This window comes from Marmota monax, unplaced genomic scaffold (assembly GCF_021218885.2).
Source record: "Marmota monax isolate L192 unplaced genomic scaffold, Marmota_monax_Labrador192_F-V1.1 WCK01_AAM20220418_F8-fsc00011, whole genome shotgun sequence".
Lineage (NCBI taxonomy): Eukaryota > Metazoa > Chordata > Mammalia > Rodentia > Sciuridae > Marmota > Marmota monax.
In genome coordinates this window covers 19,251,303-19,269,688 of record NW_026693082.1, presented here as the reverse complement: position 1 = coordinate 19,269,688, position 18,386 = coordinate 19,251,303, and the positions used below count along the sequence as shown (strand labels likewise).

Below are 18,386 nucleotides of genomic sequence, written 5' to 3'. Positions count from 1 at the left end.
GCGTCAAGCTGGGAAGTGGTTTTGCCTTAGAGGGATTCACCACCATTGGGATTTTTTTCTATAGCAAAGTGTTAATTTTCTGATAATTTCACAAATGGGGCCCCATCAGAAAATGGCAAACTACTAAAATGACACATATGCTCTACATTTCTTAAGGTATCCACACCTGATCACTGAGGGGATAGCAGGAAGAAGCTGCCACAACAGCTGTGGGGGCGCAGTCTTGGGAAATATCAGGGATGGAAGAGTTAGAGCCTCCCCTCCTGGCTAACCCAAGTACTTCCCACTCTTCATTTGTGCATGCTTCAAACTTCAGCATCAAGAGAACTCAAAGCAAAGAGCAATTCCACAAGAGTACATTTTGCTTTTATGCAAATATCATCCATAAGATGGTTTGTCATCTCCACTCCCCAAACCCCATGTGTTCCCTTCTCTGCTACCTCCAGCAGGGGCCATGAGGATGATTTGGATGACGAGGCAGCATGGCAGGTGGTGAGGCACACAGTCACTGCTGCAGGAAGGCCCACCCCTAACTCCTGGCCCTCCTCTGACTTCCTAGCAAACCGTATGAAGTAGATGATGTCATAGAACTCTCTGGGGTCTCCTATGCCTTCTCAGATGTGATTTCTCCAACAGTTGCCACCCATCCTCTCCACACACTTCAGGGAAGGATGCCTTCTGCCAAAGAACATGAGCTCAGACTCATTCATATCTACGCTGGCTCTAAGGCAAAATCCCCATCCAACCAGGTTAAGGAGAGCAAATCTCCAAGACACTAGGTCAAAGCAAGTGAGTGTACATCTTCAATGGCTAGAGGTAAGAGATCCTCAACACTAAGGTAACTGAGTCCCCATCTACACTGGCTAAAGGCAATTGTGTGTTCCCTTGTACACTGGCTGAGGTGAGTCTATCTATAGAGAGGCATAGTGATCCAGGCCTTCGAGAGGATGCCTGGTGGCCTCCAGCCCTCACTCAAGGACCCTTCTCCCTCCCCCATCAGCCTTTTCTTTTTTTGGAACATCAATTTGACTATGCAATTTGAGAAAAACAAATTTATTAATATTTCTGTCATCTCAGGAGCATGGGAGAAAGGACAGAGAAGAGCAAGGTAAGGGAAGGGTCCCAGGGAAAATAGTCTCATTTGATGTCCCTGGCAGGTGGGGGCAGGGGAGAGTCCTGATGTCCAGGTAGATCCAGGTGTGCTCCTGGCTGGACCCCATGTGGAGAAGCCCAGCCAGTAGGCACTCTCAGTCCTGCAGCTGTTGGAGTCCATGTGACAAATGCCAACATAGTGACAGCATCCACGGAGCAAAGGCTCCTCTGGCTGGCTGTTTCTTCGTTTGGTCCATCTGAACTGTCCATTTATGTAGGAACCACCCAATTTGTGAACCTAGCAGGTTTCTGCTCTCCTGGTGTAGGAGCCTCGTTTTCGCCAACACATGAGGGTGTGTAACAGCACAGTCTGCGCAAGCAGGCAGCCATCCTCTGCCTCACCCGCTTCCAGCCCTTCCTGTGGCCCCAGGGACGCCCTGTGGTGGCATCTTGGGAGACATGGCTGTCTGTTGTTGATGGCCAGGGTTGGGGTGAGTTGGACACAGAGTGATGCTGGGAGGCTAACCTGGGAGTGGGGGGCTTCTCATGCAGGAAGCGGAGACCAATGGCAGGCCAGCTGGCCCTTCTGAAGCCCTTCTGCCCTGACTCCTTGGCCTCCTGAGGCTGATGATGCTCACAGGGCAGGGGGAAGGTGTGAAGGGCAGGCTCACTCGCCCTCCTCTGCGGGAGGGCAGGGGAAATGGAAGGATCCCTTCTCACAGGCTTCATGCAGCCTGCCCCCTGGCTTATCTGCTGCTGGATTATGAGATAGGAAGCCATCGCCTCATCAAACTTTCTCTGGGACAGCAACACCCAGGTACTGTAAGGGTCGTACCCCATGTTGAACAGCATTGTCAGTACTGTGGGGTCTGAGAGGTTGGGGAGGGGCACATCATGGAAAGATGAATTCTCCTCACCCTGATTCAGCCACGGGTCTGCCAAGATCTCCTCTGCCGAGGGGCTTGCTCCTGGGTCCTCTGCCAGGATTTTCCTGATGAGCCTTTGTGCTTCGGGGGACACGTGCTGGGGAAATTCCAACTCGGGGTGTAAGATGTCATGCGGGCGGTTCCCTGTCAACATAAAGTTCAAAATGATACCCAGTTGCCAGGTGTCCATTGTGGGGCCCTCCAGAGGACCCCAGACTCTGTTCCATTCTTGCCCAGGCTTGAGAACGGTGCTTAAGCCAAAGTCGATGATTCGGATGTTGCCTCTGGCATCCAGCACAACGTTCTGGGGCTTCAGGTCTCCATGCAAGATGTGCATCTTGTGGCAGTAGCACACCGCACAGGTGATCTGTCTGAAGAGTCTCCAGGCCTCCTCCTCCTCCTACATGCCCCCAGGTGGGATGAGGTCAAAGAGTGATCCCCTGCCTCCATGCTCCATCACCAGGTAGACGTATCGGTGGGTTTCAATAACCTGAAAGAGGTGGATCACATTCAGGTGGTTCAGGGTCTTCATCGCCAGTTTTTCAGGGCAGGTCAAACTCCTCCAAAGTCTCCTTGGCAGGATTTTCACCGCCACCTCAGCCCCAGTGCACAGATGGCGGGCTAGGATCACCTGACCAAATGCCCCATGCCCAATGTCCTTCAAGACCTGGTAATGGTCTGTGAAGGCCTTCTCCTGGCAGGAGCCAGGCCACTGTGGCACTACACTAGACTCACTACTCTTACTATGCATCCTAAGCAGGAACACCAACTAAGGATGCTAGCTAAAAAGAAAATAACAAATCAAAACAACAAACAAAATCAAGAAACAAAACAAGACAAAACAAAAAAAACCCAAATCAAAGAACCAATCGCCAAAGACCACAACCACCAACCACCAACCACCAAACGCACTAACTAGCTGGGAGTCCGACAGGTCACCACCAAGAGCTTCCTGTACTTATGGACAAAAACCCAGCCTCAGTCACTCTGTTATATACCCCGGGGGTTGAGACTCCCTCACAATGGCTCCTTGTGAGCTCAGAGTAAGAAATGACCCAGTCATGCCTGGGCATCATCTCCAGTGGCCATGTCCCTTTGGTCCTACAGGAACTTTTCTAGTTTCAGAGTAAGAATAAGAAAGGACTTCATAAGCTTTATGCTTCAAGGGGTTATGGAAACTGATATTTATGCTTTAAAAATTAAAAATCGTACAGTACTTCAGTGGACTTTTCCTTTCAAGTCTGAAAGTCTGTTGTTTAACTTTGGCTTTGAAAGACCTCATCATATCCACACTGAAGGTATCCAACTGCTTTTTCTTCCAACACTGAATGAGGGTGTCAAAGAATGGTAGCACCTGACTCATGTTGTGATATTCTTAACAAAATGCTCTGTTCCCTAAGACATTTTAGATCACAATACACATACCTAAGGGGTTGAGAGGGAGGAAGGGCTCATCATAGTTTCCCCATAAGATTGTCATCAGATCTCTCATTAGAAAAACTGGAGCACAAAACAGAGTTGAAATATTCAAAGCAATAAAGGACAAACTCTAGAAACAAAGAATCCTAGAACCAGTAAAAGTATCCTTCCCAGAGAGGGAAGGAATGGAGGTGTTCTCAGATGACTTCACCCCTTCATAGTAGTATAATTAAATGCCTTAGACTGGATGATGTATTAACAAATTAACTAGTCCCAGTTCGGTAGACTGTCAAGTTCAAAGTCAAAGCACACTTTGGTGCTGTGTACTCATATGAAGGAAGGGCAGAAGGGTGAAACTCATTCTATCAAGAACCCCCTACCCTTTTATTTGTTTGTTTGTTTGTTTTGTACTTACTGGCAACTCAACACATCAACCTGAGCTCACACACTTCAAGCCTGTGTTCTGCCACTGAGGTACATCCCCAGCCTTTAGATTGCTAGACAAGTTCTTGCTAAGTTACTCAGGCTGGGCTTGAACGTGTGATTCAAGCGGATAGGCTTACACCCTCTTGTGGTTTAAAAATGAGGTGTTCCCCAAAAGCTGCTGTGTTAAGGCAGGACTATTCAGAAGTAAAAGTTTCTGGATTGGGAAAACTGTACCTGATCAGACCCCTCCCCCCAGTTCCAATGGACTAACTGGGTGGGCAGGTAATATGTGACTGGAGGAGGTGGGCCATTGGGGTAATGCCCTGAAATGGGGATACTTCCCTGTGTCTCCTTCCCCTCTTTCTGTTCCCTTATTGTCATGAAAGGAGCAGCTTTCCATTGCTTGGTCCTTGCCCCATGATGTGCAGCCTCCTGTTGAGCCCAGAGCAATGTTTTAGGCCATCTATGGACTGAGACTTCTGAAATTAGGCGCTGCAGATAAAGTTCTCATTCCTAAGTTGTTCTTGTTGGGTGGTGTGGATACCGCATGAAATGAAGCTAACTGAATCACAATTGATACCAAGAAACACCTGAGACTCTGTGAGGTTGCACTCTAAAACAAGGGACCAACTTATCTGGTAGAGGAAATTTCAGGACAGCACAGCATTCATGGATATTATGGTAACTTTTTGCCTCCTTTACTCTGAGAATGGGAGAGGAAAACAGAGCTAAAGAATTTTTAAATCTTATAGGTTAGAAAGACTTTTGGAAAGTGAGGAGGTAACTGTGACCATTTGCTTTTGGTGAAACAGCAATTCCATCCTAAAATGTTTTGTTTTGTTTTGTTTATGTCTGTTAGTAGCTGCAACCTGCTAGTTTCTGCTTCTGTAATCATGTTTGCCCAGCAAGAACTGGAGCTGCCTGGAGAACGGAGGCAAAATCAAGGCTACCTGCATGAGGAAGTCTTGAAACCCAGAGATTGGTACTGTACCACAGACACTAAGAACAAAGGTCTGTGCTCAGCCTTTGGGAAAGACTCTTTTGAGCCCACATCAGTGCTGAAGAAACCTTGCTCCTCTCCATCTCCAAGGGCCACTTGTCTCCTTCCAATGCTATGATTTTTCCATATTTTAGGTTTAGGGACATGAGTACTTGGTACACTACAAGGCCATTCTCAACCCTGAAATCCACACACAATGCTGATGATATCAGCTCTCACCAAACTGTGCTCACCGTTACGTCAGCTCTGATCCACATACTTCAAAACTCCTTTAATTTTCACAATTACCTCACGTAGCAAGTGCTAGTATTTCCCCCATTTTATAGATGAGGAAACTGAGACACAAATAGTAAATAATGTGCACATAGTCACACGACCAGTGAATAAAGAACCAGGATTGAAACCCAAGTGTTCTGAACCCTGAGGCTCTTCCCCACCCCAACTCTAGCTCCTCCATGTCTAAACACACAGTCACAACAGCATTATGACAACAAGGACACCTGGGTGCATCAAGAAGCCACTCCTGGTATAGCTTTGAAATGAGCAAAAAAGCAGGAAAAAAAAATTAGCTTTTCCTTTTAAAAAAGTGACAGGTTGTCCTTATGATAATAAACAAATTCTTATCAATTTGTGTAGTAAAATATTACTCAGTTAAACCCTGTTCCTTTAATTCCATCCTCTCTACTTCCAAAGAGGTATTCATTGCCTGTTGAATAATGGAAATGCTTTGTAGCTTGATTGGGGTATTCACTTGACTGTATATATTTGTCAAACTTCATTAAATAACACACTTAAAGGTTACATTTCATGGTATAAAAGTTTTAGCTCAATATAGTTGCTTTCTTTTTAAATTCTGTGTGTGGGTCCTAAAAAAAAAAATCACATCATCTCATGTTAAAAGTGCCTCTGAGACAGTGAAACATAGAGATATAGTGTCAGAGTTAAGAGTCTAGCTGAAGTGCACACACAAAAAAACCACAAGCTTGGCTCTCTGCAAAGATGGCAGCCTGAACATACCTTTCCTTTTTTGTGTCCCTCTAAAGCAAGAGCAAAAGACTGCTCAAAAACAACAATTAAGGAATTATTTTAAAGATATAAACTCACAAGGTCAGAAAGGATGGTATATTAATCAGGGTTCTCTAGAGGAACAGGATCAACAGGAGGTATGATTATACAAAGAGGATTTATTAGATTGGCTCATACAACCAGAGGCTGCATAGTTCACAATGGCCATCTGCAGGCTAGAGAGCTGGAGGAATCAGTAGCTGTGTTATCTATTCTATACAGTAACGCTCATGAAATTTTTCAAAATAATTGTAATCCCACTTTACAGAGAATTATAGCCATCACGAAAATATGGTGAACTTCAAGCCAGGCATGGTAGTACACACCTTAAGTCCTGGCTACTTGGGAGGCTAATGCAGGATTGTTTGAGCACTGGAATTAAGGACCATCCTGGGCAACATGGTGAGATGCTATTTCTAAAAATATGTCCATATAAATAAAATATGGTGAATTTCACAGTAGCTTGCCTTTTCTTTATATCATTATATATTTTTATAATGGAATTTGATGGTAACTTTTTAAAGGAGAACGAAGGTAACTATGGCAGATATTTCTAAGACAGAGGCAATAAAGTGACTATTGGATTTGGTTATGAGGGTATTATTAGTGAACTGCACAGTTCAGGTGGGACTGTTGAGACAAAAACTCTATTGGAATAGTTTGAGGAGTAAAAAAGGAGTTTGCGGAAGTGAACGCAAAATTCACAGACTTCAGGGGCTGGGGATATAACTCAGTTGGTAGAGTACTTGCCTCACATGCACAAGGCCCTAGGTTCGATCCCCAGTACCACCCCTCCCACCCCTGAAAAAAAATCAGACTTCTTTAAAAAGTGTTGCTTCAAAAAAGAGCATAGTGGTGAAACAGGAGATGAATGAGGGATGGGGAGTTGTCTTCCATCGGTTCAACCATTTATTTTCCAATATGAGGAAGTCTAGACATATTGGGTCCCTTAGAGGTAGGAGCTCTTGCAGTCTGTGTAACTGTTGTGGATTGAACACTTATGTCCCCCACAAATAACCATGTTGAAATCCTCACCCCCAAGGTGACAGTATTGGAAGGGAGGCCTTTGGAAAGTGATTAGTTTATGAGGGCAGAACCTCCACAAGTGCATTAGAGCCATTACAGACCAGGCCCCAGTGAGGCGTTTGACCCTTCCATGATGTGAGAAGGCAGGAAGCAGACCATCACTAGACAATGATCTGCCTTCATCTTGGACTTCCCAGCCTCTGCAGCCTCTGAGAAAGAAAATCTTGTGGTTTATGAACCAGTCAGGTAAAAAGTGTCCTGTTATGGCAGCCTGCATGCACTCAGACGGCAACAAACCCACCCAGCCTCCTCACCTGCTGCACAAGGGCCAGCTTACACTGTGGGGGTAAGCATCACAGTGTGAATGACCTAACAAACAGAGGTCTCTTCCTGCTAGTGCAAGGTCCAATGCAGGTGCCACCCTACTGCATTTATCACATTCAGGCAGCTGGGCTTTTCCATCACATGTCTCTCCTGACACAGTCCTGCCCTTCCAGACAGGCAGAGGGGGAAAGATCTTGCAGGATGTTTTGTTTATGTCCAGATTGGAAGTAACGCATGTACCTTCCACTTGTTTCATAGCCACCTTTAGCTAGCCACAATGGTCCTCCTACATATATTCCTGGGGTCCATAATGTACAGAGTGCAGAGGAAAGGGTTCAGATCTGGTTACTAGAGTCCACAGTGAAGTCCTTCCCCGAAAGTCATCTCTATGTGCCTGGCAATAGTACTTGCTAAACAAATGACCAAGTCACGGCTTCATTGATTTATTTTTAATATTGGAATTTATTTAAAGTGAATGGGACTGAGGACCTAGGAATAGAGGCAGCAGAAGGGGAGCTTTCTCAACTGAGCAATAAGAAACTTATCTGTCTCTGTGTAAAGGAGGTGGCAGAAGAGTCCTAGGGGTGGGTAGAAGGCTGGTTCACTGGCCCAGAACTTTGGACACCATGGTTGGTGATCTAATGCTTCTTTGCAACCTCCCTGTACTCTACCTTCTTGCTAAAGGGAATGTTGTCGACACATCTGGAGGAGGTTGGGACTTCAGTCCCCTCCCCCAAGCTCAAGCCTGTGCACAGGCTTAACATCAGTCAGACCCAACCTGCAGGAAGGTCCTCAGTCACAAGGTTTCTGGAGGTTATCTCCAAAGACGGATGAAGAAAAACCTGTGCTCTTTCATTTGGCAATTCTTTATAAGCATGCTTTTTAAAACACACATTTAAGGATGTCTGTCTTTAAATAAAAATTCCTCAACTGGTTTGAATCCGGAAATCATAGTTCCCTTTTTTCACTTTGCTACAAAACTAAAATACTGTTCTTTGATAAATGATACAACTGCAAATACAACAGGAAACTCGCATTCAAATGGGACACTGAGCGCCTTGGCACCCTCACACATGTGTGGGTGGCTCCCCAGCCAAGAGGACTACCAATGCAAGAATCCAGCCATATGATTTAATCAGATATGTTGTTCCCTTCACTTTTTCAGCCTGCTTACCTCATCTACCTATGTCCCTGCATCCATGGTCTTCTACTTCCCCATCCCCTGCCATGGCTAGTCCCTCCCTTAGATCCAGGAAACAGAAGCCTGTGGTTTTCCTCTGGCTACATCCAGCTCCACAGGAGCAGAGACAATACAAAGAAACTGTCCACCCACAGGCTCCACCCCCATTCTTAGTAATCTAGGCACCTGGATCCCCAGGATCCCCTGCCCTGTGGTCCCAACCTCCTATAGTCTACTTAGGACTTTCCCTTGGTCCAGTCTCCAGAAGACAAACGGTTCTGGCCTCATGAGGAGCAGGGGGCAGCTGTTTGTGGGATGGGGTCAAAGTGGGAAGGGAGGTTTCAAGATAGCAGAATAAAGAATGTCACTTTCCTGGCTGCTCTATGACATGAAACCAGGAAAGCAGATAGGCAGCTTCTCAGCAAGTTGGGTGGAAAAAAATAGGGGACTTTACTGGAATTTAATACTGGACATTCAAAGCAGATCAGGGACTCAGGAGGTTGGATATAATAAAACCAGGAAGATATCCCGAGCACCACAGCCGCTGCTGTGGCCAGAGACACCAACCAGAGTGGTCCTTCCACAAGCAAAGAGAGAGATAAGAGAATTTAAGGAACCCGCATTTTTAGGAGACCTGAGGAGTATCTGGTATGGAGAGTTCAGAGATCAGAGACACTGCCCAACTAAACTGAAAGGCATGCTATCCTTGTAAGGGAAAGAAGCCACATCTCTCCTGGCTGTGTGCAAGGACAGAGGAAGGAACAATTTTGCAGATGTGGGGAGGGTCATGGTCACTGGGGGAGCCAATTCCTGGCACACCTGAGTTTGGCCTGAAATACAGGCCTTGCAAACCCACATTGCACCACATAGAGTGTGCCTAAGTAACCAAGAGAAAATCAAACATGGTGAGGTTTACACGGGGGACAACTGGTGGAAAAGCCACCTAGCTCTCCACCTCACCCTCCAATCTGGCTGCTTGCAGGACTGGCCAGGAAAGATGTATCTGGCCAGAATTCAAAAGGGTCAGGGCAGAGTGACTGAGTTTGGAGGCTGAACCTGAGATCGTGGTGACATAGTGACATAGTGGACTAAGAACTGGCTCCTCTACCACATAAGTGGAACCCAGTGGAGATCCCTAGAGTGGAGTCTTCCAGCCTGGACTGGCAATTGCTGGGCCCTAGAGGTGTGGTGATTTAAAATCTCAAGACCAACTGGCATCCAGTGAAGACCTTGGAGCCTACCAAAACCTAAATCCTGCCTCTAGGAGCTCCACCTACATAATTACCCATCTCACTCCAGCAACTCCAACCTGAGGGTGGAGCAAGCATCTGACTCCAGACCACCCCATCTAGTGGTTGAGAAAGGAAGCTGAGAATCTATTAAATTCCAAAGGAAACAAACTTTTCATTAAGATTTTTTTCTTTTTTCTATTAATTGTGATCTTAATGGTTCATGGACATTTATACATATTCATATTTGTTTATTATCATTTCTAACATTTTTAAAGCCTGTTATTTTTCATAGATCAGTACTTTGAGGACTAGAATCTTTGATTAGTACATTTCAGTTGTGTTTTTTATTCTTTTATTTTTAATTTTTAAAATTTTTACCTTATATATCTTTTCTCTCACTTATCTATTTCCCTTGATTCTCTTTCTCTCTTTTCTTCTGCTAACAGTCTCTATTGATCTCCCTTTCACTCTTTAATTTTTTCTTCTATCTTTTCTCCTCCTCCCTTTTATAATCATCCCATCCTACATCACTTTTGTTCTTTCCTTGACCAGCATTCAAAATTGTAAACCTTTTTGCAAACTTACATTTCTTACTGTAGGCAATAACTCATTATGTCATTTTTGTTTATTGTGACAATTAATATTGCAGATATCATAACAGGAACTCTTTGGTTTAATGCTTTATATTGTTTGCATTGGTTGTTATTATTTGTCTCCCCCTAAACTGTGAAGTACTGGAAACCTTCAGGGACACTATAAGTCCACAGTATATAAAATCTACAATTGGTTAACACATATATGGAAAAAATGTTCAACATCTCTAGTGATTAGAGAAATACAAATTAAAACTTCTTTGAGATTTTTATCTCACACCAGTCAGAATGGCAATTATTAAGAATACAAATAACAATAAATGTTTGTGATGATGTGGGGGAAAAGGTATACTCAAACATTGCTAGTAAGACTGCAAATTGGTACAACCATTCTGGAAAATAGTGTGGAGATTCCTCAGAAAACCTGGAATGAAACCACGATTTGACCCAGTTACCCCACTCCCTGGTATATACCCAAAGGACTTAAAATCAGCATACTACAGTGATGCAGCTACATCAATATTTATAGCAGCTCAATTCACAATAGCTAAGCTATGGAACCAATCTAGGTGCCCTGCAACAGATGATTGGATAAAGGAAATGTGATATAAATACACAGTGGAATATTGCTCAACCATAAAGAAGAATGAAATTTTGGTATTTGCCAGTAAATGGATGGAACTAGAGACTATCATGCTAAGTGAATAAGCCAATCCCAAAAAACCAAAGGCCAAATGTTGTCACTGATATGACATTGCAAACACACAATAAGGTGGAGGGAGATAGAAGTTCACTGGATTAGACAAAGGGGAATAAAATGAAGAGAAGGGAGGGGGGAGGTAATAAGAAAGATAGTAAAATAAATCATATATAACTTTCCTATGTTTGTATATGAATATAAGACCTGTAAACTCCATATCATGTACAACCACAAGCATGGGAATTATACTCAATGTAGGTGTAATATATCAAAATACATTTTACTGTCATGTATATCTAAAAGTAGCAAATAAAATAAGAAGAAGAATAAAAAATTTAAAAAACAAAATGTAGGAATGTGGAGCAGCATTTTGGCCAAAGTGTACTCCATGCTTTCACATACTCAGTTTGTAGAAACCAGTCAACCACTGACTTGTTTAAGGTCTCTTCTGTGCTTCTGTTATCATTTCTACTGACTGCATCTAAACACAAGCACGCTATATTCTTTATGAAAGCTGAGCCTTTGAATCAGACAAGCACAAAATAAAACACCATGATTCTATATATACATGACTTACATTTTATATTAACTTTGTAGACTTTAATGTTTTATAACAATTTTAAAAAAGGATTCGATAGAAGATTCAAAATTGTTGGGCTCATTAATGAGAAATATTTAGCCATAGACTATAACCAGCTCTAATCCTCCTTAAAAACAGAATTTCAAAATTCAAGTTTCAAAAAAATTGAACTATATCCATGAACAAAACTCAACAATATTTCTAAAATTAAAATCAGCAAGGATAAAGGAAATGTGATATAAATGCCATTCACTCTAAGATTGTCAGGCATGAAAATAAGCACGATACTGAAACTCATAGACGAGAAAAATCAGTCAAGAGAAGTTACCCAGAATATATACAGGTGATAAAATTAACAGTAAAAATATTAAAACAATTATTATAATTATTCCAAAATGTTAAAAAAAATAAAGATTTAAATTAAACTTCTGGAAATCAAAACTGTAACATGAGGGAGGAAAATCCATTGGATATGATTTTACAGCAGATTAGACACTGCAGAAGAAAAGATTAATAAACTGGATGATAGTAATAGAAACTTTTCCAAATGAAACAGAAAGAAGAGAGATTTATTTTTAAAAGTAGGATAGAACATTAAAATGCTCTGGAATTTTAACACCCTAATATACTAATAATTGAAGTATTTTATCAGCATAGGAAGGAACAGAAACAATATGTGAAAAATTAGTGAACAAATATTTTACCAATTTATTGGAAGTGACATGTCTGTAACCAAAGAGCCTAATAAATCCCAGTCATCACACAACCTATCAAGGTACATGAGAATCTTATTGCTCAAACTCAGTGTTAAAAGTAAAACCCTGAAAAACAACCAGAGAAAAAAAGAAAAAATATAAGTAACTCAGCAGATTTCTTGTAAGAAACAATACAAATAAGAAGAGAGTAGGGTAATACTTATAAAGTACTGAAAGGAAAAAAAAATCTCAACCCGGAATATTATACCTAGCAATTAATGAAATAAACTGCATTAATAGCACAATGGAAAAAACAACAACTGTTTCATCAGATGCAAAATAATGAACATAAAGCAAAGCAAGGCTACTTCAGGGTAATAATTAAACAAACCATGAATAGAGAGGAACTTCCTGTACTTCTATAAAGGCATCTATAAGCAACCTACAGCCAACATCCAACTTAACAGTGAAAGACTGAGTTGTTCCCTTTAAGAAGAAGAAGAAGACAAGGATTACTCTTAATTAATTACTCTTAATTCTATCCAACAAGGTACTAGAGGTTAAAGGAAAAGGGATAATTGCCTTCCAACAAGTTGTTCTGGCACATTTGGCTACAAAAATAAACTTTAATCCATACTCTGGACCATGTACCAAAACTAATTCATAGGGATCAAAGAACCAAATATAAAACTGAAAACCATAAAATTTGTAGGATAAAACATAAGGGAAAAAATTACAACGCTGGATTAGATGGAGAATTTTTAAGTAGGCAAAGCATGATAAGTGAAAGAAGAAACTGAGACATTGGACTCCATCAAAATTAAAACTTTTTGTTCATTGAAAGCTGTGATGGTTTAGATAGGAGTTGTTACCCAAAAGCTCATGTGTGAGACAATGCAGGAATTTTTAGAGGTTAAATGATTTGATTATGAGAGGTGCAATCTAATCAGTGGATTATTCTACTGAAATGGATTAATGAGGTGGTAACTGGGCAAGTAGGTTAGAAGTAGGTTCCTGAGGACATGCCTTTGGGGTTTATATTTTGTCCCTAGTGACAAAACTGTCTCTCTCTGCTTCCTGGTTGCCCTGTTCTGAGCTGCTTTCCTCCCCGACACCCTTCCACCATGGTGCTCTGCCTCACCTTGGGCCCAGAGCTGTGCACTCAGCCAACCAATGGGCTGAACCTCTGAAACCACAAGCCAAAATAAACTCTTCCTCCTTTAAGTTGTTCTTTTCAGGTCTTTTGGCCACTAAGATGCAAAAGCTGATGAAAACAGAAGTCTTTATTAAGAGAACAAAAAGAAAAGCCACATATTGGGTGAAAATATTAGAAAACCATGTGTCTGATAAGGGATATGTGTCCAGGTACATAAAGAATTCTTAAAACTCAGTAACAAAATTTTAAACCCAAGAAGAAAATAAGAAAAAAGTTTTAAACAGACACTTCAGGAAAAATGGGGGGAAAAGTTATAGGAGTGGAAAACACACACATAAATAGACACTCAAGATCATTAGTCATGAGGGAAACCACAATAAGATACTACTACGTGTTTATTAAAAAGGCTACAATTAAAAAAGGCTGGCCATGAAAACACGTGAAAAGACAGAGAATTAGAGTGCTTATAGATTACTCATAGAAATGTAATAATTTACAAAGACATAGGAAAACATATTGGAAGTGTCCTAAAAATTTAAATATATACAGATCTTATGATTCAGTCTCTCCATTCAAAAATATTTTCCAAACATAAAAGAAAATATATATTTATACAAAAACTTATTACAAAATGTATTACAAATGAAAATAACTCTATTTATAATTCCAAAAAACTGGAATGGACTCAAATGCCCATTAATAAGTAGATGGATTAAAAAGGTAGTGTATCCATCCAGTAGATACTAATCAGTATTTAAAAATGAACACTTGATACATGCAACAATAAGAACATATCCTCAAATAATTATGCTGAATAAAAAGAGCAGACAAAAGAGTACATGTTGTAAAAAGCAAAATAATGTATAGTGACAGAAAGAAAGTAGATCAGCAGTTACCTGGGTAGAGCTGGTATGAGGAGGGACAGGGGTTATATAGGACCATAATGGCTTCAGTGTGTGTGTGTGTGTGTGTGTGTGTGTGTGTGAGAGAGAGAGAGAGAGAAAACTTAACAAATTTTATATCTTAATATACGAAACTTTCTGTAAATCAGTTATGTCTGATTTTAAAAGTGTAGTTTGATATAGCTTTACAATGTGAGTTCCAAAGCTGAAATGTACCTAAAATGAGCTAACTAAGGTCTATCAAAATAGGCTCCTTAGATACAGAAATAAATGTTCCATGTTGCCTTTTTCTTTGGGAATAACATGGGTAGCATGTTTGAAATATATTATCGTTGGAAACAACGTTCAGATATAAGCTCCGTTCTTAGAGTCTTTGGAAGTGATTATTTTTGCTCCTATGGTATTAGTTTGGGTACAACAAGTACTAAATGAGATCAGCGCTGTGGCTTACTTTCAATTAGCTAAAACTGTCACTGGTGAATTAATAAGATTCCACATAGTTTAATTAAATGACTGATCTCAGAAATACACAGGGAGTGAGCACTGCAGTATGGGACCTGCCAACTTCACCCTTCAAGGACCGATTTGCCCTTATAGGAGAAGGGAGCTGCTCTAACAAAATAGAACCATGCTGGATTTTTCTAGAAGGACATCAAAAAGTCATAGATGGCATTACCAAAATAAATAAAATATAAAACATTTGTATGAATAAACTTATAGGAAGGGTATCCCTTTTTATGATTCAAATAAAAACCTACCCCAGTCAAAACAATGGTGCCCAACACCCCATAGTCACAGGTGTCCAAAGGCTTCATTTATTTTTCTATCCTAGGAGAAAAAGAAGGAATTGAAAGGAGGTTGAAATTTAAGCCAATGAGGCAAACACTTAATTCATTTATTTATTAATTAGACTTTATTATAGTTAATTGTTAACTCCTTTGAGGAATGCATTATATTTTTGTTTTATTCACGCTCTAAGCCTAGGGCCTAGCATGGTGAATGGAATAATAATTTTATTATCTTAACTTACATAACACTCATTGTTTTCCAGGTACTTTATAGGCTTTAATGTAATTTCAAGGATAATAAGGTTATTAGCACTATTTTACAGATGAAAAAACTGAGGCACAAAAAATTTAAGAATGGATTAAAGGACACATGTTTGTGGAGCACCTAGCAGGTGATAAGTACAGTGCCAGACAGACGTCCAAGTGCCAAACTTACTTTGAGAGTCCACTCTGGTGGGCTCTGCTCTAGTGGGTTTAAGAACCAAGTGCTTTGGGGATCTTCCTCAGAGAAGAGACCATGGCTTGTTCAGGCATAGTTCCCAGCAGAGGAGGAATGGAGTACGTGTTCAAAAAGTTTTGTTGAAGTGGAAATACCCATATCAAACAGGGAGGTGTCAATGCTGAGGTCCATTTTGAGGAATATATACATAGGGGAGAGTGAAAGTGGAAGTTGTAAAGGAAAGAAGACGAGGAGGTAAAATAGGGTATTCTAGAGATTACTGTGGCTGTTGGGAAAAGAACACTTGGAAAGACTGGATTGCACGTCTTCCCTCCCTAGAACTCCCCCCAGGAGCCTGTGAGCAACTAGGGCTGGGAGAAGAGCTCTTCTCAGAATCAGCAACTAGGATGAGATAAATGATTCTTTTGGTCCAGAGAAGTTGTTCAGATTTTCTCAGTGCTGCCCTAAAGAAGTGGGGTCATTCTGAGTGACAAATGAGAATCGGCAACACTCACGAGGGCACATGCACTCGTGTATATGCCAGTGCTGTTAGCATGATTTTAATGACAGGGAGAGGGACGGGGGGGTGGGGGGGGGGCATTGGTACAGCACATGTTCAACAATGTCCAGGCTCAGATGGTCTTTGCATAGTCCCTGGCACCAAATAACTTGTGATCTCCCCTGGCCAAAACTCCAGAGGCCAGGAAGATGAAGGTACTGAGGCAGATTGCAGCAGTGGTGCTTGTGGTAGGACTAGAAGCAATAATTGCGTGTATTGTCCCTAGTGGAGGGTTATCTTCTCCTGGGTTTCGAGGGCCCAGAAAAAGCTTGCATGGTTCAAAATGTTGGAGATTTGATTGAAGGCATCAATAGAAAGAAGGTAAGAAAAACAACACAAGCAATTTTTTTCATGGTTTTGGGGTTTTTGGGGGGTTTTTTGTTTGTTTGTTTGTTTGTTTCTTTGTTTCTTTGCTTTTAGAAAGGATACAATATAGAGGAAAGATTTTTGCATCTATAATGCCCTACTGTAAAAGATTTTTCATGAGCTTTCTCTAATTATTTTGCTAGTTACTTTAATTCCCCAGAAAATTAGTGTTTATTTCATTTTGTCTTATTTCACTTGTGCTGCTGTAACAAAACACCTCTAGAATGGATGATTCATAAAGAAGAAGAATTTGTTTTCTACAGATATAGAGGCAGGAAAGTCCAAGATCCAGGCACTGCATTGGCGTTTTGTGAGGACTGTTCTCTGCTTCCAAAATGGTGCCTTCTTGCTGGGTCCTCACATGGCAGGAGTCAGATGGGCAAGTGAGTGCTCCATTTAACTCTGAGCCCCATTTGTGAGGGTGGAGTCCTCATGACTGAATCACCTTCTAAAGGCCACTCCTCTTAATACTGTGACACTGGGGATTAAAGGGTGAGCATGGATTTTGAAGGGGTTACCATCATTCAAACCACAGCAGATATGTTCCTAGTTATCCCCAAAGATGTGTTACATAAGCTCTAATGATACGCTGAAACACTGCAATGATCTTGGCATTTGAAATCACTGAGCCCCTTACTAGGAATATCAAAGAACAAGAAATAAACTTCATCCCAGAGCTTGCAGGCAATACATCCTCCTGATGAAGAAGAAAAAAACCAAACACCTGCACAATCAGCAGGAAAGAATGCATGAACCATTTTCCTGAGACAGAGCACAAGATCACCTACATTTCAACCCAAAACTTCACAGATGCTTATCAGAGCCTGATAATGAGATGATAAACTAGAGCTGTTGTAACTTTTTTTGTTTGGGATTTATGTGTGTGTTGTTGTTGTTGTTATTGTTGGCTTTTTTTTTTCTTTCTATGAGAAAATTTTCCCCTGTGGGAGAAACCCTTTTTCATTCCCTAAAAACCACCTTTCAGAAGTCATCGGTGTCTGCTTGCTGCTGCCAAACCCAATACTCTTTTTCTAGTCCTCACCCTGACTGACCTCACTTAGTGCTGTGGACTGCACTCCCTTCCAAAGTGACCTTGTACACTGCTCCCTTTTCTCTGCTCCAACATTTTTTGACAGTTGTGTGGTTTGGTTTGGTCTCACCCTCCAACAGGCTAATCTGGTCTTGCTCCTGTGGTGGGAGCAGGGTTCCCAGCACAAGAGAGGAAGTGCATAATAATGAGTCTCAAGGCTTAGACTAGAACTGGAACCTCACTCTGAAGCCACGAGTCCAGTCCAAATTGTATCTTTGTGTACCCACAGTACATAGCACAGGGTCTGATGCCTAGCAGTGCCCAATGCATGCTTACTAAATGAAATTCAAGTGAAATTGGAATATTTTCCCCATTGAAAGATGGGTTCTATAGTTAATTGGAATTGTTTGCAGCTAGTGATAGTCAATTCCTGATCAAAGATGGAAAACAATGGTAAATATACTCATCCTCCCATGGAGGATGGTTGCAGGACCCCTCTTTGGCAAGAAATTCTCCCAATGCTCAGGACCCTTATGTAAAATGACATATGCATAGCTGCATATAACCTGTGTGCATCCTCCCATATGCTTTAAATAATCTCCATATTGCTTTTAGTATGTAACATAATGTGTCACGTAAATAGTTGCTATATTATATTGTTAGGGTTGATGACAAGAAACAAAAGTCTATACATGTTCAGTATAGATACAGTCATCATAGACATGACTGCACAGTACCCTTGAGCAACATGTTTTTCAAATATTTTCAATCTAAGGTTATTTGAATTTGCAGACAGAAGCCACAGATACTGAGATCCAACTGTACTTACCTCTTAATTCCATGTTACTATATTCCCTGAAATTTACCACCTTTATCTTCACAACATTT

At 41.3% G+C, this 18,386-nt stretch overlaps 1 protein-coding gene across 5 annotated transcripts in view; it reads right to left on the bottom strand.

Annotated features, from left to right (window-relative positions):
* Window positions 1–1,047: 1,047 nt before the first annotated feature.
* Window positions 1,048–18,386, bottom strand: part of LOC124099227 (sperm motility kinase Z-like) — an 89,641-nt gene continuing 72,302 nt past the window's right edge. For all 5 annotated transcript variants that reach the window (XM_046454281.2, XM_046454278.2, XM_046454279.2 and 2 more), the window contains one exon: window positions 1,048–2,508. In XM_046454281.2, the coding sequence (XP_046310237.1) occupies window positions 1,363–2,355 (993 nt within the window). In that variant the 5' untranslated portion in view covers window positions 2,356–2,508 and the 3' untranslated portion in view covers window positions 1,048–1,362. The remainder of the gene's footprint in view (window positions 2,509–18,386) is intronic.